This window comes from Solanum verrucosum, unplaced genomic scaffold, assembly GCF_900185275.1.
Source record: "Solanum verrucosum unplaced genomic scaffold, falcon-dt-bn FXZP01000120.1, whole genome shotgun sequence".
Lineage (NCBI taxonomy): Eukaryota > Viridiplantae > Streptophyta > Magnoliopsida > Solanales > Solanaceae > Solanum > Solanum verrucosum.
The window spans coordinates 1,684,738-1,711,641 of record NW_026020714.1 but is presented as its reverse complement, the minus strand read 5'-3'; the positions used below and the strand labels follow the sequence as shown (position 1 = coordinate 1,711,641).

General features: G+C 30.9%; 3 protein-coding genes across 4 annotated transcripts in view; 1 reads left to right on the top strand and 2 right to left on the bottom strand.

The window, feature by feature from the left end:
- Positions 1-4,229: 4,229 nt before the first annotated feature.
- Positions 4,230-26,904, top strand: part of LOC125812549 (calcium-dependent protein kinase 8-like) — a 198,285-nt gene continuing 175,610 nt past the window's right edge. Inside the window, exons 1-8 of one of the 2 annotated variants that reach the window (XM_049492027.1) lie at positions 4,230-4,791; positions 6,551-6,674; positions 6,757-6,900; positions 7,232-7,384; positions 7,492-7,607; positions 7,866-8,033; positions 8,832-9,062; positions 9,633-9,814. In XM_049492027.1, coding sequence (XP_049347984.1) covers positions 4,279-4,791; positions 6,551-6,674; positions 6,757-6,900; positions 7,232-7,384; positions 7,492-7,607; positions 7,866-8,033; positions 8,832-9,062; positions 9,633-9,785 — 1,602 coding nt within the window. In that variant the 5' untranslated portion in view covers positions 4,230-4,278 and the 3' untranslated portion in view covers positions 9,786-9,814. Of the gene's footprint in view, positions 4,792-6,550; positions 6,675-6,756; positions 6,901-7,231; positions 7,385-7,491; positions 7,608-7,865; positions 8,034-8,831; positions 9,063-9,632; positions 9,819-26,904 lie in introns of those variants that run through there. The other variant, XM_049492028.1, reaches the window with a different exon arrangement.
- LOC125812517 (transcription initiation factor IIA large subunit-like) lies at positions 11,493-13,898 on the bottom strand. The gene is made up of 2 exons (XM_049491992.1): positions 13,592-13,898; positions 11,493-11,773 (listed from the first exon to the last, which is right to left on the bottom strand). Exons 1-2 carry the CDS (start codon positions 13,896-13,898, stop codon positions 11,493-11,495), a joined length of 588 nt encoding a protein of 195 aa, XP_049347949.1.
- On the bottom strand, positions 21,805-26,904 carry LOC125812553 (adrenodoxin-like protein 2, mitochondrial). Its single transcript, XM_049492036.1, has 8 exons — positions 26,747-26,904; positions 26,549-26,642; positions 24,569-24,636; positions 24,343-24,389; positions 23,248-23,354; positions 22,469-22,518; positions 22,246-22,328; positions 21,805-22,166 (listed from the first exon to the last, which is right to left on the bottom strand). The coding sequence occupies exons 1-8, from the start codon at positions 26,828-26,830 to the stop codon at positions 22,052-22,054; spliced, it is 648 nt and encodes a 215-aa protein (XP_049347993.1). The 5' UTR covers positions 26,831-26,904; the 3' UTR covers positions 21,805-22,051.

Below are 26,904 nucleotides of genomic sequence, written 5' to 3'. Positions count from 1 at the left end.
GGACATCCAAAGGACCATTTGGATTATGGCCTCATATTGGTATTCATCAAGACGGTGTCGTTTATACAGAAAGCTTGATTTCTCCAAAATCACTTCTTCAACGTGTGATTAATCATGTATGATCAAGAAAATCAAATATGTCATCGATCAATATCTTTTTTTTATCGTCATTTTTTTTTAAAAAAAGTTTTGGTTATATACCTAGTAAATACTAGACTTCATGAAGTTGTAATAGGGTCACTACTTGGTACCTCAGACACTTTTTTATACATGTTTGAAAATTTGTGTTGCCCTGTCCTGTCCTGCTCGATTTAGTCTCTTTCATTATTTTCTCTTTAATGTCATTTTATTTTATATGATTTTGACTTTTTAATTAGGAAATGTGGACAATTTACAATACAACAACTTTATAATCACAACATACCTATTAATTTATGAAGAACAATAATGACAAGTTAAAATTAGAATGGATTAGGTTTTAAGCAAAAGAGGGGCACATATCCTTAAAATACAAATGTCTCATTTAAATTTTTCAAAAATAAAATGTTATTGTTCCATAACTGAAATGCATTAATCTAACTTAGTAACTTATTGCGTAAAGCAAGATAAAATTATATGAATTAAGAAAAATGAGATCTCGTATTAAAAAAAACGACGATATATTAAGACATGTAATATTAGTGCTTAAAATTTAGAGGGTCACACATCTTAAAATACAAATGTCTCATTTAAATTTTTTAAAAATAATATGTTTTATTATTCCATATTTTAAATATACATCAATCAAACTCAGTAACTTATTGTGTAAAGTAAGATAAAATAGCATGAATTAAGAATCATGAGATCTCGTATTCAAATTTCAAAGGAGATAAAAAGCAACGTTTTGTTCAAACTAGTGACACATGTATATTTTATATTGTATTTTTAATTTTATTTTAAGCATTTTCAACTAAACATCAGATACCCATCTTTGTCAAATTTAGTTGTGTATATACAAAAAGAAAAAAGTCATATATGCTTTAAAAACTTGTGGGGACATGTTTAGGTAAAGAGCTTTTGACAAATGTCATTTTTTCTTATGACATATTTAACAGGGGACGAGAATCTAATATATATATATTAGATAATGTTGCTCGTGCTATGCACGGGCCCAATAATATAAATGGTATGTTTTGGAGCTAATAACGAAATTTTTAAAGTGATTGTTTGCGTGGATAAAGGAATAAGTTTTTTTATCACAAACTTGTACTTTCTTTGACGTTATTTAAGGCATAATAAGACTACCCACATATAATATTTTTGAAAACATATTTTATGTTGTCAATTATCATGATTTATAGTATTTTTACGATAGATTCACTTCAAGAATCAGTGGAATTTTTTGTATTTTTTTTGAAAACATATTTTATGTTGTCAATTATCATGATTTATAGTATTTTTACTCAATTTTTAAATATAAAAAGTATTTAAAAAAATAAAACAAATAAATTCAAATGGACCCAATATATGTTATTTTTGTTGTCTCAATTTATGTGACACAAATAAAATTTGGAGAGTCATCCAAATTTTCACATTTTAAAAAAATATGTTTTAAGTTATTAATTATTGTGATTTATAATATTTTTATGTAACTTTCAAATAACCTACATTACTGGTCACTTTGTCCTAATTTATGTGATATGGATAAAATTACAAAATTAACCCTTTTAAAATGTCTTTCAGATATTTTAAGTAGTTAATTATTATTATTTATAATACTTTTTTGATAATTTTAAAATGATATGTGTTATTTTTTCTGTCACAATATATGTGAGCCTGATAGAATTCTGAGAGTGAACCTATTTTATTATATAGCTTTTAAATATTTTAAATTGGTAATTATTGTAATTTTTAATGCTTTTTAAGTCATTTGTAAATGATATATGTTGCTTCCTTTGTCCCATTTTATATAGTATAAATAAAATTCCCGAAACCAACTCAATTTTTAATATATTTTTAAAAATATTTTAAATTATTAATTATTGCAATTTATAATATTAAAAAAAAATAGAAAATGTACAAAACTTGTATCAGCCTAAAAAATGACCACGATAATTCGAAGCCTACAGAAAGCAATAAGGTTGTAGGTAATTTTTAAATACTTAATATATATTACTCCACTTGTCTCAATGTATGTAGCATAAATAAAATTTCAAGAGTCAATCAAATGTTGTTAATTGTTAAGATTTACAATACATTTTACATAGTTTTCAATAATTTCACATTAAATAATACATATTACTACTTTTGTCTCATTTTATGTGACATTGATAGATTACTTTTAAGAATCAGTCAATTTCTTTTTTTTGTGTTTTTTTAATAAATATTTTAAGTTGTCAATTATCACGATTTATTGTATTTTATACATAATTTTTAACGATAGATTAATTTCAAGAATCAATCGAATTTTTTTATATGTATTTATTTTTGGAATATTTTATGTTGTCAATTATCATGATTTATAGTATTTTTACGATAGATTCACTTCAAGAATCAGTGGAATTTTTGTATATTTTTCAAAACATATTTTATGTTGTCAATTATCATGATTTATAGTATTTTTACGCAATTTTTAAATATAAAAACCAGTAAAAAAAATAAGACAAATAAATTAAAATGGACCCAATATATGTTATTTTTGTTGTGTCAATTTATGTGACAAAAATAAAATTTGGAGAGTCATCCAATTTATTTTTTTTTTAAAAATGTTTTAAGTTATTAATTATTGTGATTTATAATATATATATATATATATATATATATATATATGTCACAAATGGAAAAATCCCAATCTTAAATATTATATATTATACTTGGGCCTAAACTCCCTTTTATTATATAGTAGAATATATATTAGGTGTAGTATTACTTTTGAAGCTTCTTATTCTTTTGAGTTTGGTTATTATTTATAATTTTTTGACATTTCAATCATCGTATTATCTTCTTATAATGGTTTGTAAGGTTGTCTATCTTTCTTCATATTTTTCGTTATTTCTTTTTCTATATTGCATTGGATTTTTTATTTCCTTGAGCTAAGGGTCATCAAAAACTTTTTTTGTGAACACTTTACCCAAAATCGACTCCACTTTATAAATTAAACTAAGTATGCCATTATTATCGTAATTAAAATTCATCTCTCAAAGTAGTAGGATAACATTTTGAGACCTTTTTTTAAAAAAAAGTATGCAAAAGAAAAGTAAAAATAAACCCTAGACTAGTTTAACCAATGATTGATAATTAATTTGTTGAGATAAACATAAGTTTATCTAGACACCACTAAAAATAAAATGACAACTAACTAATTAAAATTCATTTCTAGAAGTTGTAAAATATTTATTTGAGACATTTAAAAATAATTATTTTTAGGTAAAAAAAAGCTTTTTTTTTCTTTTTAAAATTAGAGATTAGAAATTAGAAAAGGCTATAGAAAGAGCCAAAGACAAGAAAGGGGAATTGCAGGAGAGAAAACTTTTCTCTTTCTCTCTGCAAAAAAAAAAGCTTTAATTCTCTCCTGTCAATGGCGGATTTTGTTTCACATATTCATAAAACCTTCCTATCATTTTCCCTTTATTTCTTCTTCTCTAATTTTAGCCTTTTTTCTCTTTTTTTTAACCCCTTTTTTGGCCTATAATTTTAAGGAAAAAATCAACAATTTTCAGGTGAGGTTCTTTTTTTACTTTCTGCTGGATTTTATTGTTATTTGAGGTTCATAATTGTGTGGGGTTGCTTTATATTTACCCTTTAAATTTTGTTTATTTTAAAAGAAAAATTCCAAAATTGTTGGAGATCTTTTGTCTGAATCTGTGCTTATTGTTTTCTTGAAATTATTGAATAATTTGATTGTATAGCTTGGATTTGATTGTTATATTGTTTAAAGATTCAATCTTTTTTGTTTTTGTCTGATTTTTCAGGTGGATTTGCTGCATTTCATTGTTCTTGAAGCTTTCATTGCTTTTGTATTTCCTTAATTTATCACTCTTTTTTTAAAAAAAAATTAATCTTTTTCTGTAATGAAAAGTGATAAATTTTCACAGAATCTGAAAAATTTCCTGGATTCTTGGAGATCTTCTATTCTTGAGAATTTTGATATAACAGCTAGGATTTTGTAGTTTTATGAATAGTAGTATCATATATGAACTATAGACATTTCAAGAATTATTTATAAAAAAAAACGGAAAAAAGTACTTAGTTGTTTAAAGAATCAATTTTTTTTTTCAGGAGTTGATCTTATAAAGTATCATGGGTAATTGCTGTGTGAAACCGGGTAAATCTGCCGAAAAAAAGAACAAAAAGAACAACAGCAAACCCAACCCTTTTTCAATTGATTATGGGGGTACTAAACATGCCTCTGGGAGTGGAAACAAGCTAGTTGTATTAAAAGAACCAACAGGGCAAAATATACATGATAAGTATGATTTGGGTCGTGAGCTCGGAAGAGGAGAATTTGGGGTTACTTATCTATGTACTGACTTGGAAGGAGGAGAGAAATATGCCTGCAAATCGATATCTAAGAAGAAGCTAAGGACTGCAGTGGATATTGATGATGTTAGGAGAGAGGTTGAGATCATGAAACATTTGCCTGTGCATCCGAATATTGTGACCTTGAAGGATACTTATGAGGATGATAATGCAGTGCACATTGTGATGGAATTGTGTGAGGGTGGGGAGTTGTTTGATCGAATCGTTGCTAGAGGCCACTATACAGAGAGGGCAGCTGCTGGAATTTTGAAGACTGTCGTGGAAGTCGTTCAGGTATAGTTTTTATTAGCTTCTTAGTTCACAATTACCTGCTGTTTTTATTACCTTTTGCTTAGGTTATCTTATTATATCCATTATTTTCAGCATAGCTTCTTCATTACTATATTTCCTTTTCATATTGTTTTTATATATGTCTTTCTTAGGCTGAGGGTCCATTGGAACTAGCCTCTCTACCTTCACAAGGTAGGGGTAAGGCTGCGTACACACTACCCTCCCCACACCCCACTTGTGGGACTATACTGAGTATGTTGTTGTTGTAGTTCACAATTGATGCCATTTGGTTTTTATGTAGTAACTTGTGGTGCTTCTTTTTACTGAGTTCTTCAAAGCTTTTGTATGGGTTTTATATCATGATGGAGGAATCCTGTCTTGTTGCTTTGGGTTTTTGTTAAAGAAGTCTGGCAATTTCAAATTAGAAAGAAAATCATATCTTAATAAGAGAAACCTAATTGTGAGCAGATAGCAATTTCAGGGTGAAATGTGAATATCTTGGTGAAGTTGCATATGAACTGGCTAACCATTATTCAATTCATTTCTAGTGTTGATCTTTGCCAATCGATAGTTTTATTCTAGTGTACGTTCATGCTGTAGCATTCACCTTGATATCCTCTCAGAATTTCCTTTAGCGCCAAATTATAATGGGAAGAGGTTATCTTTTTTTGATAATGGTGAAGTATGAGAAGAGGTTTTCTTATGTTCTCAGTCTTTGCTAGTTCTATTTCTTTACTCATTTTACTTGTCTCTTTTAGTTTCTTGTGAACTGTAGTATTGCTCTGTATCTTCTCACTCAAATACCTTCCAATTACATAAAAACAGAAAGCTTCTGAAAGTTTATAAATGAAGTTAATTGGCGATACAGGATACCCCCCTCCAAAATCTAATAATCTTTTAACTCATCATAGTCTTGGGCAGATAGCTAGTTAGAACAGTAACAAATATATAGGAAAGTAGATCATTCGAAATAGTTATCCTTGTGAAATATTGGTCTTTATCTTCATTATTGACCATTGGTTTTCAAATAACTAATACTCTTAAGTGGAAGAGTCACTGGTTGTTTCCGTGGAGTATTAGCTATAGTGGTCTACCACAGAATTTGATTGTTGCACTCAAAACTTAATAAAGTTCTACCGTTTAGGGAAATGATAATGGAATTTAAATTTAGTTTGTATACTGAAGTAAATGTGGTCGACTCTCCCAAAAGACAAGTGCTTTCTACTTCAAATGTTGATCTTTATCCTCATTGCAAACCATTGATGTCCAAACTCTTTTAGATGGAAGAGCAATTTGTTGTTCATATGAGTGGAATTGTCACCAACAACAGCTAATTAACTACGAACAACTTAGAGAGATGAGAACCGATGTTAAATTTAAGTTGTCTACTGAAGTAGTTACTGATCGTTCATGATAAAGGTCATTAAAGTTGGATTCTCTTTTTAGTTTGTGTCCTTTTCTGCAACGATTATTAATTGGACTGAATGACATTATGAAATACTTGTGAGTTGGTAGGAATCTTGTTTCATAATTAAGTCATGAACGTGTTCACAAACGATCAGTCAAAGAGTGATTATTGTATTATGTGGTGTTGAAAACTTTTGAACGTTTCTTCATGTGGTTTGTGTTTAACTGTTATCTGAATGGCGTGGTATTAAAGCTATTGGATTAATAGACAACATTATACATATTTATGGTCATGTTTCACTTTCTGGTTTTATTATGTCAAAGGTCAGTTCATAAATTTCCAATGGTTTTGCAGATGTGTCACAGACATGGGGTAATGCATCGTGATCTCAAACCTGAGAATTTTCTTTTTGGTAACAAGAAAGAAACAGCTCCGCTGAAGGCTATTGACTTTGGGTTGTCTGTTTTCTTTAAACCTGGTAATGGAATTTGAAACAGAACAGTGAGTTTAAGCCTTTTATCATCCTTAACAAAGGTTTAACATTTTGATTTCTTTAACAGGGGAACGCTTTAATGAGATAGTGGGAAGTCCTTATTACATGGCTCCTGAGGTCCTAAAGCGCAACTATGGACCAGAGGTCGATGTCTGGAGTGCTGGAGTTATACTTTATATTCTTCTTTGTGGTGTTCCACCTTTCTGGGCAGGTCTGCTTATTTTATTGCTTCATTTTTTTTATAACCATGGAACGAACCTCGATGCAGAGATTTTCATGTGCAATCTTTAGAACTTGATAATTGATTAACTAAGGTTGTGAAATATGAAGTAGAACTTGATTCATGTTAGAATATGTCGTTGAAATATTAGATGACGAGGCAAGTGAGGTGCAAGACTGTCTCTGCTTTAATCAATGTAGATCATGTTCAATTATTTTGGTTTCTCTTAATGGTTCTTATGGGTTGGACTTTGCTAAATAACGTGCATAAATATGTTAACATATTCTTGATACCTCCCTTAAGTTCCTCTGAATATTTGCAGAGACTGAACAAGGAGTAGCCCAAGCGATTATTCGTTCGGTGATTGATTTCAAGAGGGATCCATGGCCTAAAGTTTCTGATAATGCAAAGGATCTTGTAAAGAAAATGCTTGATCCAGATCCAACTCGACGACTCACAGCTCATCAAGTTCTTGGTAATGTTTGTGGAATATTGAGATATTGTACATTCATTCGTTGTTTTACTCTCTCTCTCTCTCTCTGATAAGTATCCTTTTCGGGGGCTTCGACTCTTGTGGTGCAGAGCATCCCTGGTTACAGAATATAAAGAAAGCACCAAACGTCTCATTGGGTGAGACTGTTAAAGCAAGACTAAAGCAGTTTTCAGTAATGAACAAGCTCAAGAAAAAAGCTCTGACGGTAAGCACACACTTATAGTCTGCAATCATATTTGTAAGCTCAGGATTCTTCACTGTTCAATAAAGATGAATTCATATGCTTTTCCCCAAAGCCCGAAATGAAGGAGAAAAGATTGTCTCTGACTATTTACTGCACTACCTTGTGCTCTTTAATTAAAACTTAATTCTCATCGTAAAAAAGGAGAGAAGATTCTCAAATTTTGATCAAGTTTCATTTTTTTTTTATCTTGATATATGTACTTTCTTGTCTTCCAAACAGGTTATAGCTGAGTTTTTGTCTGCGGAGGAAGTCGCTGGAATGAAGGAAGCATTTGAAATGATGGATACTGGAAAGAAGGGCAAGATAAACCTCGAAGAACTTAAAGATGGCTTGCAGAAGCTTGGCCATCAAATCCCTGATGCTGATCTTCAGATTCTCATGGAAGCGGTAAGCATTCTCATTCCCTGCTTCTTGGCTCGATCTGATTTCTTATAGCTCTACCGGCGGTAACATAATATTTGAAAGTTAGCTACTAAACTTTTCTGCCTCAAAGAGAAAGCAGGTGCCTGAGATGATATGGCCATGTACATAGAACTCTAAATTACATCGATGGACATTATTTTAAAATGACAGTAAACCGCTCGGAATCCATGTGAACTTAATAAAGAAAATACTCAATGGAAGGAAGTAAAGGATACCAAGTAGTTGGATTAAGGCCACATTGTTGGTGGTACACTTATTTTAGTGTCTCAATGTTTGCTAAGAGTCTTTTCAGTTTGGTTAGAGATTTGTACGTTGATGCAGGGATAACTGTGAGATAAAGAAAATTTTAAGAAACTCACGGAGATGAAATAGATCTATAATACTTATATAGCTTAGGGCCAAGCCCAACTAGTTTGGGATCAAATCGTAGTTGTTGATGATGAGAAGTTAGCATTAGACTTTTGTCTTTCACCCTTTTGTCAAAAAATTGATTGATTACAAAATATATTTTGTCAATATAAGTTGTAACATTTTCCTACCATTTCAGTGTAGAAAAACGGAAAACCTGTAGCCAAATGAGCTTGACATTTAGCTTGTCTTGGCATCCCTAGTTCGATGCTTATTATGTTCCAGAAAGGAAAAAAAAACATTTCTCTTGATCCTTTTGGGTTTTTGACCTGAAGGGTGCTTATCTTTTTTATTATTTCTTTTCCTTAATCTATTGTTTTATTATGTTTTTATTTTTCTGTATCGGTTTTACAGGCTGACGTTGATGGAGATGGAAGTTTAAATTATCCAGAGTTTGTTGCTGTATCTATTCATCTTAGAAAGATGGCCAATGATGAACACCTGCACAAAGCATTTTCATTTTTTGACAAAAATCAGAGTGATTACATAGAAATCGAAGAGCTTCGTAGTGCCTTGAGTGATGAGGACGACAGCAACAGTGAGGAAGTCACCAATGCCATTATGCATGATGTTGATACAGACAAGGTCAGTATGTCCATTTATGTGCACGTACACCATTTAGTAACTTTTCGTTCTTTGGTTAATAGTGCAAATATTATGCATTGATGCTAATGTTTTACATCTTACTGAGTCCTCATCTTGAAGCTTCCTTCTGAACCCTTGTTTGAGTTTAGAGCTCAAATACTCCACCTAGTCGTGCCTTATCGTATCTCTAAAGTCCGTCATATTATATACACGTATTATACTTTGATGTCATGCACACTTTCTAGCACATATGTGTTGCTAACTAAACTCTAGTGCTGTGACAAATGAAGACCTTCATATATACATGTATACTTCGATGGTATCTGTTCTTCCCATCACATATGTATTATCGGTCATTACTCTCTAGTGCCAAGACATTATGCTCTCCCTGCTCGCGTCATGATTTACACGGTTGGTTAACCTGCTGCTCGTTACATGTCTGCTACAGACTTAAAGTTTTGTTAGCTGTTTTCCATCTCATCTCTAACAACATTCCTACTCATTTGTATTAGCTTCTTTTCGAGAGTTTGTGAGCTCAGCCTTGTCTCGTCTTTTGTCAAACGTGTGCAGGATGGTCGGATTAGTTATGAGGAATTTGCTACGATGATGAAGGCTGGTACGGATTGGAGAAAAGCATCGAGACAATATTCACGTGAACGTTTTAACAGTCTCAGCTTAAAATTGATGAGGGATGGTTCATTACAAGTTGAAAACAAAGTCTAGATCATCAAAATCCAGAAGAAAGAAATGTTAAAAGAGGAAAAAATATAGTTTTTTCTTTAATTTATATATATCTTTTTTTTTTTTCCTTTTTATCATTGAGCATGAAAGTCTTTTTTTTTCCACTCTAAACTCCATATATCCTTGGAATGTATGTGTAATCTAACAAACTAGGTTTATTTTACTTGTAAATATATGGAATCAGAGATCATAAAAAGAAATTACACTTTCTTCTTTGACACTATTAGTTGTTGTTAGTAGGGGCGGGCGAGCGTTCAGGCCGTTCAGATTGGATATGAAAATTTTTGTTGGAATTATCGTTTGAAGAAATTACAATCCAAATTCAATCTAAATAAGTTCGAATTGGATTGCATTTTTGAATTTTGGTTTCGACTTTTGAGTCTTTAAAGCAGGTCATAATAATTAAAACTTGAATTCATCTAATAGTTTGCTTCTTAGAATAAATAACTTTGTATTGTTAATAAGGATTGAGGCGACTTTGTTGCTCTTAATACTATAACGAGTAGCTTATCCTTTCCACTTCATTAAAAATAATTGCAATTTTATGAATTATTGAATTGAAGACTTATTTGAGGAATTTTCAATTTGATTTCGATATTCCTATTGAGTCCGCAACTAATAACAAGAGTTTCTCTATATGTAAGGCACAAATTTGAAATCTCTAATTAAAGGTCAAAACAAAATATAATTATTTGACAACTTTAATTATCTTTAAAAGATTAAGTCAACTTCTCATTGATTCTACTTCTTCTATATTTCATTATTGAGCTATTTGTCTATAATTGATTCTATGAATTCTTAGTCATTGTTTTTGGTTTTATTGGTAACTACCGACTCCAACAACTTGGTTGACAGATGGAAAGAGTTGTTTCCTTCCAACTCAAATATACTTTTATTGTTTCACTATTATTGGCTCTCCTTAATGTTAATTTACAAAAAGAGTATCATATGTGACGCTCATGACGGAGGGCAGGTTAAAAAAAAGATCGACAGACTTCTAAATTGACAAATTTCTGAAGAAAAGGTACATATGAGCTATGAAGCTTATAGCAGAAATTGAAGAGAAATGTAAAGTGTTTGTAATATTAAGTAAGTCCACATGGCATGTACGCTTTTGAACTTGATGATGACAGAGTCTAAGGGATGAATTCGTAAAGTATGTTAGACCAAAGCGAACCATAGATGTTAATAGGGCTTGAATTGTGGCAATATTTTGTAGAGCGATTGAATTATTTATCTAAGTTTATTTTGTATATATTGACAGTATACATTGATTAACACGAAGATACAATACATAGATAGAGATGTCTTTGCTCTTCCATGTACATTTCTTCGGCTATATATAATGATCTACATTGTTCGAATTCTTTTAAAATGTTGTTGTACATGTGTCGGATTCTTCAAAAATATACTATTTTGCACAATTCGATACAAACCTATCGATATTTCTGAAGAGTTTGAATAACATTGATAATGATAATCAACAAAACGCAAAAGTACTTGGAGATTCTTTCATCAAGAAAAAATATCAATCCATTGGACAATTACATATATCCACAATAAAAAACTTGGGTTGATTTCTTATATCGTCACTCAACTAGAAATATTTATTATCTCAGAACGTCATGTGATCATCTGAGAAATCAAACTCGGAAAATCTCCATTCTACATTCCTCTCCCTGACCAAAATTATGCATTCAATTTCTCTTCTTTCCAACATCTATTTACCTTCTGAATAAATTCTTCAACTTTTCTTGTTAGCTCATCATCTTCTTCTTCTTCCTCATCATCCCTCCTCTCATCGTCGTCGTCAATATCCCTTGCAACCAATTTTATACTTGTGGTTGATTCAATTGTATGTGTTAAACCATTGTTCTTGTCCAAAATAGAACAATTACTTTTCACAAAAGTACTCTTGGAAAGTGGAACAATTTTGTTGTCACTAATTTTTGAGCTACTATTATTATTAACTAGTAGGATGACAATGATCAAATTACAAAAAATGAAAGCAACAAAAGAATTAATGGAATTTGCTTGATTGAATAACTCAAATGTTGAACTCAACATGGTTGTAGAAACACAAAAATATATAGGACAACTAATAAATCATAATTGTGATGGATTAGGATTTTAAGCCCCTTTTTAAAGACAAATTTATCTTTGACTTTTAAAATAGTCATGTGCCAACTAAGCATTTTTTTAACACATTTTGAGAATTTTGATGGTGAGGTGTGGTGTGAAAGCTAAGTTTATGACTTTTTTATATATTTTAATATTGTCAAAAGTTAATATTTTTAATTTTCGTTAAATATTTATCGAACTCTGTTTGTGAAACTTTACGGACAAGTGATGATTAGGGCAGTAGCGGAGCCAGAATTTTTAATAAGGGAGTTTAAAATCTGAGAAGTAAACACACGAACTAGTGAAAGGGGGTTCGACATCTATTATACATATCTAAAAAATAATTTTAACCATATATAAATCGTAATATTTTTCGCCGAAGAAGATTCGAATGAACCCTCTAAGTATATACTGCCTCCGCCCCTGATCTAGGGGATGTTAGGAGGTTCATCTGAACCTCCTCGACAACAAATTCTAATGTGTATATAAGATTTTATTTATTTATTTATATATATATATATATATATATATATATATATATATATATATATATATATATAAATTTAAGTTATGTTTTATAAAACTCTTTACTCGTCCTTTGTCTTCAAAAATTTATCCCATTGATTATCTTACCTAACTTATTTAATAAAGAAAACAATTTAAAATGAGCATTGACATGTATTCACGTTGTATTCGTATAAATCATGATTAATGTTAGTTCTACCTTCCATAAAAGTTTCAATTCTTTAATGATAAATTGATAATTAATTATACCCATATTGCTATAATTATTTCTTGAATTCTCTAACAATTATTGCTTCTTTTGTTTTTTATTTATCAACTTCTGGATTTTCCATTATAATGCCAACTACAATTTAGGACTTAAGATTCAATAAGAAACAACAAAGAAAAGAAGTACTCCATTGTCTCAATTTATATAACAGATTTCGAGAATCATGAGTTTAAATATATGAAATTTTTCAGTTTTTTAATTTTTTATATATATTTAGAATCTACGTAAAAAACACTCAAAGTCATAATAATTGACAATTCAAAATATTTAACTAATATTAAAAATCATAATTAAGCAAATACTCATCTATTTTTTGAAATCTGAATACTATCATATCATTTAGTTTTCGAAATCTGAATACTACCATATAAATTGGGACGAAGGGAATGATAAAAGGGTTGCTTACAAAATTGTCAATCAGAGTTATATATAACAACTATTTTTTTCCTTCTAAACTATAGTACAAAGTTTCTTGTTTCATATACTATAGTTAAGGTCAACAACTTAACTATCAGAGTTATATATAACAACTATTTTTTTCCTTCTAAACACAGTACAAAGTTTCTTGTTTCATATACTATAGTTAAGGTCAACAACTTAACAATCAGAGTTATATATAACAACTATTTTTTTCCTTCTAAACTATAGTACAAAGTTTCTTGTTTCATATACTATAGTTAAGGTCAACAACTTAACAATCATATAATTCATTGACTTTGATAAAATATTCCTAATTTTTCTGCCCTTCAACCCCTATTGATCTTCTCAATAAAATCTTCAATCCTTTTCCTCAATTCATCCTCTTTTTTCTCATTATTTTCTTCAAAATTTTCCTTTCTTGTTTTTGCTAAATATATTTTTGTGTCATTTGTACCATTAGCACTCACTCCTTCTACATTTTCACACTTGAAATTCGTGTCTTGATGAAGAGATTGTGTTGATGAAAATCGAGTAGCATCGTCATATGCTTCACTTTTGTTGTCTTGATTTATCTCATTGAGTACTTTTATGGTCGATATCTCACTCGGTACATAAATTGTATGCATTTCTTTTGATGTGACACGTGCATCCGTTTTTCTATCAACTTCTATATTTTCACTCTTGAAACTCGTCTCTCGATGATGAGACGGGTTAAAAATAGTCTCGTGATTGACAACAAGCATCAATGTCGTACACTCCATTTTTTTGTCTTGATTTATATCTCGAAGTATTTCTATGATTGATGTATCACTCGATATCGAAAATGTTTGCATTTCTTGTAATGTGACACGTGTCCATTTTTCTAACTTGATAATCAAGATGACTCATACCTTTGTGAAAGTGTTTAGCCTTGGGATTGCCTTGTGTTTCTTCTCTTGGACATGTCATGATCAAGAATACTGTTGGTGTTATCTTGTGAACTAGATTGGAAGCCACTAAGTAGGATAATGGCTATGATTAAATTGCACAAACAAAATATAATGTGAGAATTAGAAGAAGCAATAAAGATCATCTCAAATGTGGAACTCAACATAGTTGAAAATGATATATGAAATTCTAGTCTTGAAAATAGAGAACTTTTCAGCAAGGGGTGTTTTACCCCTCAACTGGCAACTCTAATGCGAATTTGGCTTAGTCAACCTAGTAAATCTCGAATACCAGAAAATTAAACAAAAAAAGAATCTTGAAAACAAGTAAGTTGCAAGAAGATATTGATAGGATTGAGAAGATATTTATTTAGGTGTTAATTTTAAGTAGCATGTAATGAAGTGAGGCTATTTAAAGGTTTGTTTTGATTCTCAAAATGTGCCAAAGAAGCTTTTGGACCAATATTTAGAAGGAAAGCTAATGATATTTTAGTGTTATTTATGTAAAGCTTCCCTAGGAAGTATTAAATGTGGGACATTTTTGAATAATTTATGTGTGTCTACACTATCTTCAAAATAAAGAGGAGCACAAACAGGAGATTGTCCATGTGGGGCATTCTTAAATTATTAGGGTGTGTTTGATAGGATGGAAAATATTTTTAGAAAAGTAAGTAGATTTATTTATTTATTGGGATTAAAAAAATATTATTCTAAAATATTTGTATAATTTAGATAAACACTATAAGATTGGAGGTAGGGGCGAAGCTAGTGTAGAGTGTGCGGGTTTTTGTAATTTCAATTGTTTTATTTATTATTTTAAAGTCTGGTGTAACTTTTGAGGTGTATATTTTGTTATTTTAAATATTTTTTAGTGTCTAGTGCAATTTTTTGTATTGTATATTTTAGATTTCGGTTGGACTTTATAGGTGTTTATGATGATAAAGTTCTGTTAAATCTAATCGATAAAGTTCAATAAATATTTGATGGAGACTAAAATGATTAATTTTGATAAAATTAAAGAACAAAAAATGCTCAATGCATATTTAAGATACTTTTTTAATCTATCATATCCTCAAACATAAGAGACTATTTTGATTATTTTCTCTGCATATAAACAACTACTATAAAAAATTTCTTTTCCGATAAAAGTAATGAGGCTCTTAATTATGATTTTAAGTTAGGGACATGTGATCTATCACGATTCAAATTTATAATATGTATGATTCGTTTTGAGTTTAGCATGAATTTGTCTTTTAAACTACACTAAATAGAGTTTAAATAGCTCGAATATCATATTACTATGTCATGAATTTGAGATATATCTTATAAAAATCTTCACTTAATTTTCGTCGTGTGCACCTTATCGATGTCATGTGACAGACTTCTATGGCTATCAAACTTATTCAATAAAGAAACAATTCAAAATATGAATTGATTAAGTGGTTAAGAGTTCTACCTTCCACAAAAGTTCAATTCTTTAATGGTACATGGCATGGCCAAACAAATAAAGTTAAAGGTAAATTGATAATTAATATACATCATTATAATAGAAACAGAAAAAGAGATTTTTTTTAATTTTTAAAATAAAATTTACATTTAAAGTCACAATCATTGATAATACAAAATATATAAACGACATGAAAAATTCAGAATTAAAAAAATTCATTTGTTTTTTCAAATTCGAACCATGCCACATAAATTAAGACGGAAAAGTAATAAAGTGTTCCTTACAAAATTGTATAACAACTATTTTTATCTTCTAATTTCTAGTACAAACTAGCAATTATACAGTTCATTGACTTTGATAAAATATTCCTAATTTTTCTGCCCTCCAACCCTTATTGATTTTCTCAATAAAATCTTCAATTCTTTTCCTTAATTCATCCTCTTCTTTCTCATCACTTTTCTCAAAATTGTTGTCATTTGTTTCTTTTCTTGTTTTTGCTAAATACATTTTTTTGTCGATTGTAATATTAGCATTTGCTCCTTCTACATTTTCATATTTGAAATTATGAAGACGTTGTTTACCATTACCAGACTCGTGATGTTGAAAATGAGCAGCATCGTCGTATACTTCATTTTTATTGTCTTGATTTACCTCCTTGAGTACTTCTATGATCGATATGTCACTCGATACCGAAAATGTATGCATCTCTTCTGATGTCACATGTGTGTCCATTTTTCTACCATTAGCATTTGCGCCATCTACATTCTCAAACTTGAAATTCGTCTCTTGATGATGAGACTGTTTAAAATAAATAGACTCGTGATATTGAACACAAGAAACATTGTAGTATGCTTCACTTTTGTTGGCTTGATTTATATCCCCGAGTACTTCTATGGTTGATGTGTCATTCATACCTTTGTGAAATTGTGTAGCCTTGGAATTGCCTTGTGCTTGTTTTCTCTTAGACATGTCATGATCAAGAATATTGGTAGTGTCATCTTGTGAACTAGATTGGAAGCCACTTACTAGGAGAATAGCTACTATAAAATTGCAAAAACAAAATATAATGTGAGAATTGGAAGAAGCCATAAAGATCATCTCAAATGTAGAACTCATCATGGTTGAAAAATGATATCTTGCGTTCCAGCCTTGCAAATGGACAATTTTTCAGCAGGGAGTTTTTTATCCCTCAATTGGTGGACAATCCTGATACAAATTTGGATAAGTCAGTCTACTAAATCTCGAAAACCAGAAGACTAAACTAAAAAAAGAATCTTGTAAACAAATAAGTTGCAAGAAGATGTTGATAGAATTTGAGAAGATATTTAGGTGTTCAATTTAAGGAGAATGTGATGTAGTGAGGCTATTTAAAGGTTTGTTTTGATTCTCAAATTGTGTCAAAGAAGCTTTTTAGATATGATATTTATTGTGTTACTTTTGAGAAGCTTCCCTAGGAAGGACTATAAAAATGTGTGATATTTTTTTAACAATAATTTATGTGTGTCTACACTCTATTCATTACCCCTCCATCCCCAATTAAAAAAAGGTATACATGTGGGACATTTTTAAATTATTAATGTGTGTTTACATTATAACTCATCTAACGCGTTTATTTGATTTTTTTTTACTAATAGAGGATGTTCGTTTCATAGATAATTTAATCGGTTAAATATGTGAAAATCGTATGCATGTTTGAATTGATGAGCACTTTGTGAATATGTGCAAAAAAAAAAAAAAATCAAATTATGAATCGAAAGTGTTTAATACAACTATTTTATTATATGTTCATGTATTCAATTGAAATATATGATAGCTCGAGTATTTAAATAAAATTACTTGATAAATTTAAGAGGTTATCAATAGTTAATATCTTAAAAGGTTATTCAACTTTAAAAATTTATTTAATAAAATTATTAAATTTTATTTTAATATCAATAAAATCACTCAATTAAAATTATCATTAAACTTTTTTTACATAACAAGATTATAAATTATTATGCCATAAGAGCTTCCAATTGGAGTGTTCAACACTTCTTCCATGTTAGGATGAGTATATAGTTGACTTTTTTATAACCAAAATCTAGTATACTCATCTTCAAAACCAACACGTGGTAGTGTTATCAAATTCTTTCACTTCTTACTCCTATTCTATCTAACGTGAGATTTATTTAAGATATTCATCTTCAAAAAATTATTAATCTAAAAATCTGTCAATTCTACCTGATCTGTTCCTATCAATCCACCCGTTATCAACGGTGTGACACGATTGACTTAATCTTAATTACCTTACTTATTCAACAAAAAAAAAAAAAAAAAAAATGAGCATTGAGATGAATTCATGTTGTGTGGTATATCATAATTATGTTAGTTAGAGTTCTACCTTCCACAAAAGTTCAATTCTTCAATAAAATGAAAATATTTTAAGTTTGATATCGATCGTATTTTGAGAGTCAATTTTTAAAAAATTTGAGTTTGACTTTGGAAATGAAAATTTGTCAAAATAAAATTTATATATTTAGAAAATAAATAAAATCTATTAAAAAAAGTCATAATAATTGACGATTCAAAATATATAAAAAACATATAAAAAGAAATCACGATTAAAAAAAATCATCTATTTAACAAAATTCGAATTGTGCCACGAAAATTGGGGAGAACAGGTAATAAAGAGGTCCTTACAAAATTGGCAATCACAGTTATATATCATCTATTTATTTTTTCCTTCTAAATTCTAGTACAAGTAACTGAATTATAGACTAATTGACTTTGATAACATATTCCCAATTTTTCTGCCCTCCAACCCTCATTGATCTTCTCAATAAAATCTTCAATTCTTTTCCTTAATTCATCCTCTTCTTTCTCATCACTTTTCTCAAAATTGTTGTCATTTGTCTCTTTTCTTGTTTTTGCTAAATACATTTTTTTGTCAATTGTAATATGAGCACTTACCTCTTCTACATTTTCGTATTTGAAACTCGTGTCTTGATGAATAGATTGTTTATCATTATCAGACTTGTGATGTTGAAAATGAGCAACATCGTCGTGTGCTTCATTTTTGTTGTCTTGATTTACCTCCTTGAGTACTTCCATGGTTGATACGTCACTTGATACCGAAAATGTATGCATTTCTTCTGATGTGACACGTGTGTCTATTTTTCTATCAATGGTATCATTAGCATTCACCTCTTCAACATTTTCACACTTGAAACTCGTCTCTCGATGAAGAGATGGGTTAAAATTAGCAGGCACATGATATTGAGAAAGAGCATCAACATCGTATGCTCCACTTTTGTTGTCTTGATTTATATCCCAAAGTACTTCTATGGTCGATGTGTCACTAGATATCGAAAATATTTGCATTTCTTGTGATGTGACACATGTGTCCATTTTTCTAACTTGATAATCAAGATCATTCATACCTTTATGAAATTGTGTAGCTTTGGGACTCCCTTGTGCTTGTTTTCTCTTGGACATGTCATGATCAAGAATATTGGTAGTGTTATCTTGTGAACTAGATTGGAAGCCACTTACTAGGAGAAAAGCTATGATAAAATTGCAAAAACAAAATATAATGTGAGAATTGGAAGAAGCCATAAAGATCATCTCAAATGTGGAACTCAACATAGTTGAAAACGATATCTCGAATTCGATCTGTGTGAAATGGATAACTTTTCAGCAAAGAGTGTTTTACTCAGTAAATTTCGAATACCAGGAATCTTGAAAACAAACGAGTTGCAAGAAGATATATTGAGAGAATATTTGAGAAGATATGTAGGTGTTCAATTTAATTAGAATTGTGATGAAGTGAGGCTATTTATAGGTTTGTTATTATTCTTAAATTGTGCCAAAGAAGCTTTTAGACCATTAATTTAGATATTATATTTACTGTGTTACTTTTGTGAAGCTTCACTAGGAAGGACTATAAAAATGTGGGATATTTTTTTAATAATAATTTATGTGTGTCTACACTCTACATTACCACTGAATCCCCAACTATAAAAAAAAAATTCCATGTGGGACATTTTAAAGTTATAAATGTGTGTTTACATTATAACTCTTCTGACGCGTTTATTTGAATTTTTTATTGGCTAATCAAATAAATATATCATATTTTTTAATTATATATGTTAATTTCAATAAGCTATAAAATTACATACATGTCCAAATTGATGTTAATATTTAAAATTAAAATATAAAGCATATTTTATATGATTAACTTATTTACATAATGAGTGCTTGAGAATATGCGTAAAAACTTTTTTAAAATATAAATTAAAAGTGTCTCATAAAAATATATTATCGTGTATTCAGATGTTCAATTAAACTATGTCATAATTTGAGTTTGTTTAAATAAAATTTATCAATACCGTGTTATCAATGATTAATGATTCAACCAACAGTTAGTCTCTTTATTATTGACTTATTGTATAACCAAAAAACGAGTATATAATTGAAAAAGTCGTTAGAAAACTAACCAAATAATACTTTTTATTAAAAAAAATAAAAATCAATGAACTCATGTGGACACTCAAATTATTTTAAGGAAAAAAAACTTATGTCCAAACGAACCCTTAATCTTTTGGACTTGGCCGCCGTGACACCGTTGAAATTTCGAGAGTCAATAAAGTTTTTTTTTTAGTGCAATTTTTTTGTCTTTTAATCTTTTTGTTGTTAATTAGTGTAATTTATAATATTTTTTTGTGTATTTTCAAATACAAACTTGATTTCAAAATTTTAAAGTTTCTATGTTTGAATTTAGACATAATACATAAATATGTCATTTAATTTGGCTTCAGTTAGCATTTATGTCCTTAAACTTTGAATGTACACAAGTAGACACTTAAACTTGTATAAAATTAAACAAATAGATACACATGTCCTATGTAGCATAATACATGTAGGAAATTACATATGAAACGAAATTTCATATAAGACGTAGGACGAATATGTCTATTTATTTAGTTTTATATAATTTTAGGTATCTAATCGTGCATACTCAAAGTTGGAGGATATAAATATCAACTGAAGTTAAGTTAAATGACATGTGTATATATTATACCTTGGATTTATGTCAAAGTTAAAAAAAAAATTGAATTTAAAAATTTAAGTGTGTCACGTAAATTAGAACGGAAAAAGTATAATGCTGACATAAATTAAAAAGGTACTATACTTTACTATTTTTAAGGAAGCTTCACATGTTCACTCTGATCAATATACTCAACTATCAAGTCAACTCACTTTTAGCTTTCCCTCCACACCTTATGTCTAAAAACTTCTTAGACACATTTTTATTTTTATTTTTTTTAAAAAAACCTTTAAATAGCCTCACTTCATCCCAATTTCTCAACATGGTAAATCTTTCAAAATTATTTATACATTAAAACTTCGTTGCTAATTCATCACTAAATTATTCTAGAAATAGATTATTTTAATCGTTTATCAACTAAATTTTGTCCATCGCTAAATCTAAGTTTTTTTTAAAGTAGTGAAAAACCATGTTGAGTTCCACATTTGAGTTTATCCTTATAGCTTCCTCCAATTCTCACATACTCTTTTGTTTTTGCAATTTGATCATAGCTATCCTCCTACTTGAAAGTTCAAAAACAAGTTCAAAAGAGAACAACAATACTATGAATTCTCAAATATCCAAGAAAAGAGAATCACTATGCACTTCAAAACCAAAACATCTTGATTTTGAAGTTAGAGAAATGGACACATCTGTTACATCACAAGAAATGCAAACGTATTCGATATTAAAGGACACATCGACCATAGAAGTACTTCAAGATGTAAACCAATACAACAAAAGTGGAGCATATGACAATACTGCTTGTGTTCAGTATTACGAGTCTGCTAATTGTAAACAATCTCATCAGCAGGACACGAGTTACAAGTGTGAAAATGTAGAAGAGGCGAATGCTAATGGTACAATTGAGATAACAATGCATTTGGCAAAAATGAAAAAGAAAGCAAGTGTCAATATTTTTGAGAAAAGTGATGAGAAAGAAGAGGATGAATTAAGAAAAAGAATTGAAGATTTCATTGAGAAGATCAATAGGGGTTGGAGAGAAGAGAAGTTGAGGATGTGTTATCAAAGTCAATGACATGTATGATTGTCATCAATTTGTTTAGCTTATGTTGAAAAAATAAATAAAAATGTTGTACTAGAATGTTGAAAAGAAGTATAGTAGGCGTTTGGACATCGATATGATTGATAAAGAGAAATTGACATAAATAGTCGTCCATCGAAGATGGTTAACTATATTTGTGCCATTTATGAGTGCAAACACTAGTATAATAATATTACATTGAATTTGATGTAAAAGAATACAGAGATTTCTGCAGAATTAGTGTGGGTATTATTGTGAGGATGGACAAGCAGACACCACGACGAATCCAATAAAATCGCCTGGAATATTTCCAGTGATACAAGTAAATAAGTAATCAAAATGGCCCCTATAAGTATAATCATCCCACAAAATTGGTTGACTCATGTGTTTGTTAGACATGAACCATAAAATGCTCTATCTATGAAAAAGTTCTAATGTGGTTTCGGTTTATAGCCATCAACAGCAAAGTTTCTTGTGGCAACAGGGAGAGCTAATCGAATGCCATCAAGTTCAGGTTTTGCAATTACCTGACAACCTAGACGTGACCTGAAGACGATGAATGTAAAAGAATGAGAAGATTCACAGATCATGGGAACCGCTAAATAGTACAAAGGAAGAGACATACGTGTCGGTGAGAGCAAAAGCAAGATCCAACATATCATTTTCTTCATCTGTTGGATCTTCTAGCTTGTTGTAATACTCCATATCCTGTGAAACACCACAAAAATAGATAAGAAATACAGCATATTTATTAGATCAGAACAACCAAGATGGTATTAAGTAACTCGGTAGCTCCCAGCCAGGCGGAAAAAAGAAGCCAATGACATTATCCCGACCACAATACTTACCATAACAATCAGATGACATGTGGAACAGGCAAGTGAAGCTTCACATGCTCCTGCATCAAAGGCCATACAATTTTAGTTAAGTTAACAGAAAAACATTTGTTGTCGTGCTTAGAAATGTTAACACCACAAAAATATCTAGAAGTGTTCTAACAATGTTTTTATTTATCTGACAGTGTCCTAAACCACAATAAGTAGGTATGCATGTGTCAATCATGTAATTTTGCCTAGATGTATGCATCTGTGGCAATGGAGTATCTAATACTGAAGTCGAAACTGGAAGAAGTATCGTGAACATAAAAACTTTCATTTAAGAAGGTCTTAATAAAATCGTCCCATGTGCATATCTTCAACCACCGTCTCTCCAGGAAACCTTAAAGATGTGTTACAAACTTCCTCTCTTACCATCACCATCACCGCTTCAGTAGTATCTCTCGTATGAAGATGGTGAGCTCACAATGCTCCTTCTGGAACTCCTCGAGCCCAACCATACCACTAACTTTGAAACAATTTTGGGAATTCCAACACATTATGCTCGAATCTGTAAGGGAATACTACTTTCTTTTCCGTTGTTCTCTTAGAACTTTTTCGATAGGTAGGATTGCAAGATGATGTTAGAGGAAAATTCTAACACATCCAATAAATGCCTCTCAACTGACTGAAACTAGTACCAAGATTCACTAAATCGCCTTATCATTATTAAAATGTCAGCAAACTTAAGTAGTTGAGGATTATAAGATCCGTTCAAGATATATGAACCAAGACACCTCAACAAAGCTGACCTTCAAGTTCAATGTCATTTTCATGTGCAGCTTCTAACATAGACATTCCAACAGGGACCTTGATATGGTTCTCTTCTCCATCCTTGTCAACAAAAGTTACAGATATTCTGCGAATCACAAAAAGAGACCATAGAAAAGTAAGTTTGTGGTAACTAAATCAGTGTGGCATGATCTCATGACATTCCATCAGCTAAATTGTGAGGCTAACCATTGATAAGATGATGATGGATGCAATGAAGGAGACAGCATAAAGTTCAAAATTTACCATCATAGTTCATACAGTAAAAAGGCTATTAAATCTCTGATACACAATCTATATGAGATATAGTGCATTAGATGTCAGAAAACACGAGTTTAAGGAGGAAATGTTGGATTGTAACAAAAACTTTCCCTAGTGACGTCATGCATTGGACACAGAAAAGCAAATGAGATATATGTCCAAAATTATAGGTAGTTTTTGGGAAATAATAGATCTAGATAAGTAGGAGTGAATGTGAATTGGTTTCATGATCCTAGAGTGGGAAAGAACAAATCTGATTTTTTGAGGATCAATTCTGGTCCAGTTAGAATTTAAATTTTTTACCGAACACATACCTAGAGCATCTCAATCTATAGAAGTTGATTTAGAGAAGGGCCTACTTAATAAATATTCTATGAACTCTTCTTCCAGTCCATATAAATGCTCATGGCACCACTAACTAGTTACTGCTAGGTTGGCAAATTTATATGGTTTTACTTTCAACGGAACTTGTGTAAAAAAGGTATCATATAAGAGTGTACTCTAATAAGATCTGGCCCAAACTAGATCTGGATCAATTCAGAAGAAAAACGAAAAAGTAGTTGAAAAGATCAAAGCTAGTCTAATCTACTATAGACTAAACATTTTCCAAAAAGAACCTAGCAGACCTTTGAAACCTAAATTCCATTCAAGAATTCCCCTTTAACAAGTAGATCACCAATTTAATTATGTCATTTTTGTAAAGGACAACTGTAAACTGCAACATAATATCATCTTCTGCCTACAGAAACCATAAGTACACACATTGAAGAGGAAGAGAAAAGAGAATGGAGTAAACAATTCATGCGAGAACTTACTTTTGCTCTCCCTCATTTCCTGCAGTAGTACAAAATTGTTCATGCCTCTGAAGCACAAATCAAAGTTCAGCACATCAAAAGAGGTGAAAAAAATTATATTTCAAAGCAGAGAAAGAAACACAACCAACAAAATAGGGTGCTAAAGAGAGTCGTAGAACATAAGTAATTAAAGCAACGAATTCTAGAACAATACTAATTATTAGATTCATCTAGCAAAGCTACTGACCAGTCCCTGTGTAGATGAATATCGCAACAAGTGTGTGTATGATGTCCTCGGAATACAAGCTAATGGGGCTGCAATTCATCAATAAAGAAAAGGTCATTCGGAGACCAAATATAACTCCCGTCAACTTTAAGATAGCAGTACACTGATTAATTGTAGAACTAATTCTTTGATAAGTCAACACAACAGAGTACAGACAGGATGTCTAGAAATAAAAGTAAAAACTGTGTGAAATTGAATCTTGAAATAAAAAATGAAAACAAAAACTATGTAGAAATTGTGTGTTTGGTGAACCAGATTCATCTATCAGGTTATGCAATTGCCTGTGCAAAAGAGTCGTTCCATGCATCCAAAGAATAATTTCTTTTAAAAAAATGTTTTATACTCTTTGCATTATTCTCACTGTTTTGGAAAATTGTCCTCTTTCTTTTGACCAATATGATCTGAAAGGGGCAGAATGGTATAGTTCTCAGTTTCTTTTTCTTCCCTTTTTCTTTTGGCTAAGGTATTTATTCTTTTAATAATGAAAAAATCCTCTGTATACAAGCAGTATACTAAAAAGTAGAGAATCTACAACATTATTTGATTCTCTCCTACAATTTTGTAACTTGTATTAGTATGCCTCTAGATATTATTTAACTCAACTTTGGATTTGCATTTCATCTTAACTATGGACCTTGACCATTGGTTTCATCTTTATTGTGGACCTTGTCTATTTTTAAGTATGGATGTACATCCACATACTAAATCATCTTGATTGTTGGGCTTCAACCCTACTTGATTCGGAACGGTCTCTTGTTATTTGATTTTGCTTTGATGTGATTGCACAATGTATGTGTTGGTCAAAATTTACAATTTGCAAGATTTAACATATTCTGTACGATGGACAAAAGTAGGTTTTATACATCACCATATTTCTCTCTATCCTTATGATTTCTTTCTCCCTTTAAAATCCATCTAAGAATGAAAAATCTTATCCATTCCCTCCTATCCTTTTGTACTTCATTCATAAAATTCATAGGAATACAACCAAATCCCAAGAAGAAAAATCCACAAATTTTGAGTTCATTGCACAACTTGTACTGAGGCTTTCATCCGTAAATACTTGCCAGCAGTTGCACCTTTTCTGCTTAAGCAATTGGGTATCACTGATCAAGTTACTGCCCTCTATGTGGAACTGAAGACGAGTCAGTGCCTCAGTGGACCATTTGTTTTTCATGTGCACCTTTTCTGCTGCAGTTTGGGAAAAGCTCTAATCTTGGCAGGCTGTCACAGGAATGCAATGGATTGGGTAAGTGAGGTTGCATGGATGGTGGTAGCAGGCACTGTGTATTTCATTTGGTAAGAGAGAAACAATAGGGTGTTCCAAGGCAAACACAAAACAAAAGTCTCCTGAGGTTCTTCTAAGGCTTATCATTCAAAATGTTACGATGAGGGGGTGTATGCAACCAAAACTTGCAGGAATAATGAAGCATTTGGATTTCTATCCTCAGTGTTTTGCACTTCATATTTTATAACCGTGGTGTCTAGGCCAGCTTGTGCGCACCTCGACTAATTTCAATTTTCAGGAGATACATACCAAATAACTCTGTTCACCAACGCTAGAGCAAATGGGAAAGAATCACCTAGTTTTTTTGAACCTGAGACTCAGGATTCTCAATTCATTTTATCGACCACTAGGCCACACCTTGGATGCGGTGTTTTGCACTTTTGAGGGACAGTTTAACAGTTTTTTCCTTTTGGTTCTATACCTGATTCTGGACCTTGGTAATTTATCCATATCCCAATTTCTCTCCATTTTTTGAGCTTTGTACAAAACTTCACTTTTGGTTACTAAACTCTTCATTACCCAAAAAAAAAATTGACAGCAATTCTGCTGCTCTCTAATAGATTACCCTTTACCCATCAACAACAAAAAAAAATTCACAGATTTGCTGAAATTAACAAGGAAACACAGATACATATAAGTCTAATAAAACGTACCACTGATATAATTCAAAGGAAACAAATTCCTAACTCGATTCGAGGTCCCCGTGCAATAATTCCTACAACCCACTTTCAGCGATAACTCGCATGTCTGTAATTGCAGCAAAAATTCTTCAGTACTAAGCTAATCAATTTTTTGGGTATCCTTAACAGAAATCTTAAAATTAATGAAAAATAGTCTTGCAGAAAACTTACAGAAGCTGAACCATGGAGAAGAAGAGAGGAAAGAGAGCAGCCGGTAAGCCGGTGGGCAAGTCGGAGATTGTGGAAGCCCACCATTTGGGGTCGCCGGAGAAATCTGAAGGCACAATGAGTCTGCGATTCAGGGATTACTAGTCAGTACTATAATTTCC

Excerpts from the sequence above, each read along its gene's own strand:
- LOC125812517 (XM_049491992.1), bottom strand. The coding sequence starts at position 13,898 with ATGGAGTGTACGACATTGATGCTTGTTGTCAATCACGAGACTATTTTT. Across the intron at positions 11,774-13,591 it reads AGAAGGAGTGAGTGCTAATG|TTAATAATAATAGTAGCTCA; the intron begins GTACAAATGACA and ends TCATCCTACTAG.
- LOC125812553 (XM_049492036.1), bottom strand. The coding sequence starts at position 26,830 with ATGGTGGGCTTCCACAATCTCCGACTTGCCCACCGGCTTACCGGCTGC. Across the intron at positions 23,355-24,342 it reads GGAAATGAGGGAGAGCAAAA|AATATCTGTAACTTTTGTTG; the intron begins GTAAGTTCTCGC and ends TGTGATTCGCAG. Across the intron at positions 22,167-22,245 it reads GCTTTTGCTCTCACCGACAC|GTCACGTCTAGGTTGTCAGG; the intron begins GTATGTCTCTTC and ends CATCGTCTTCAG.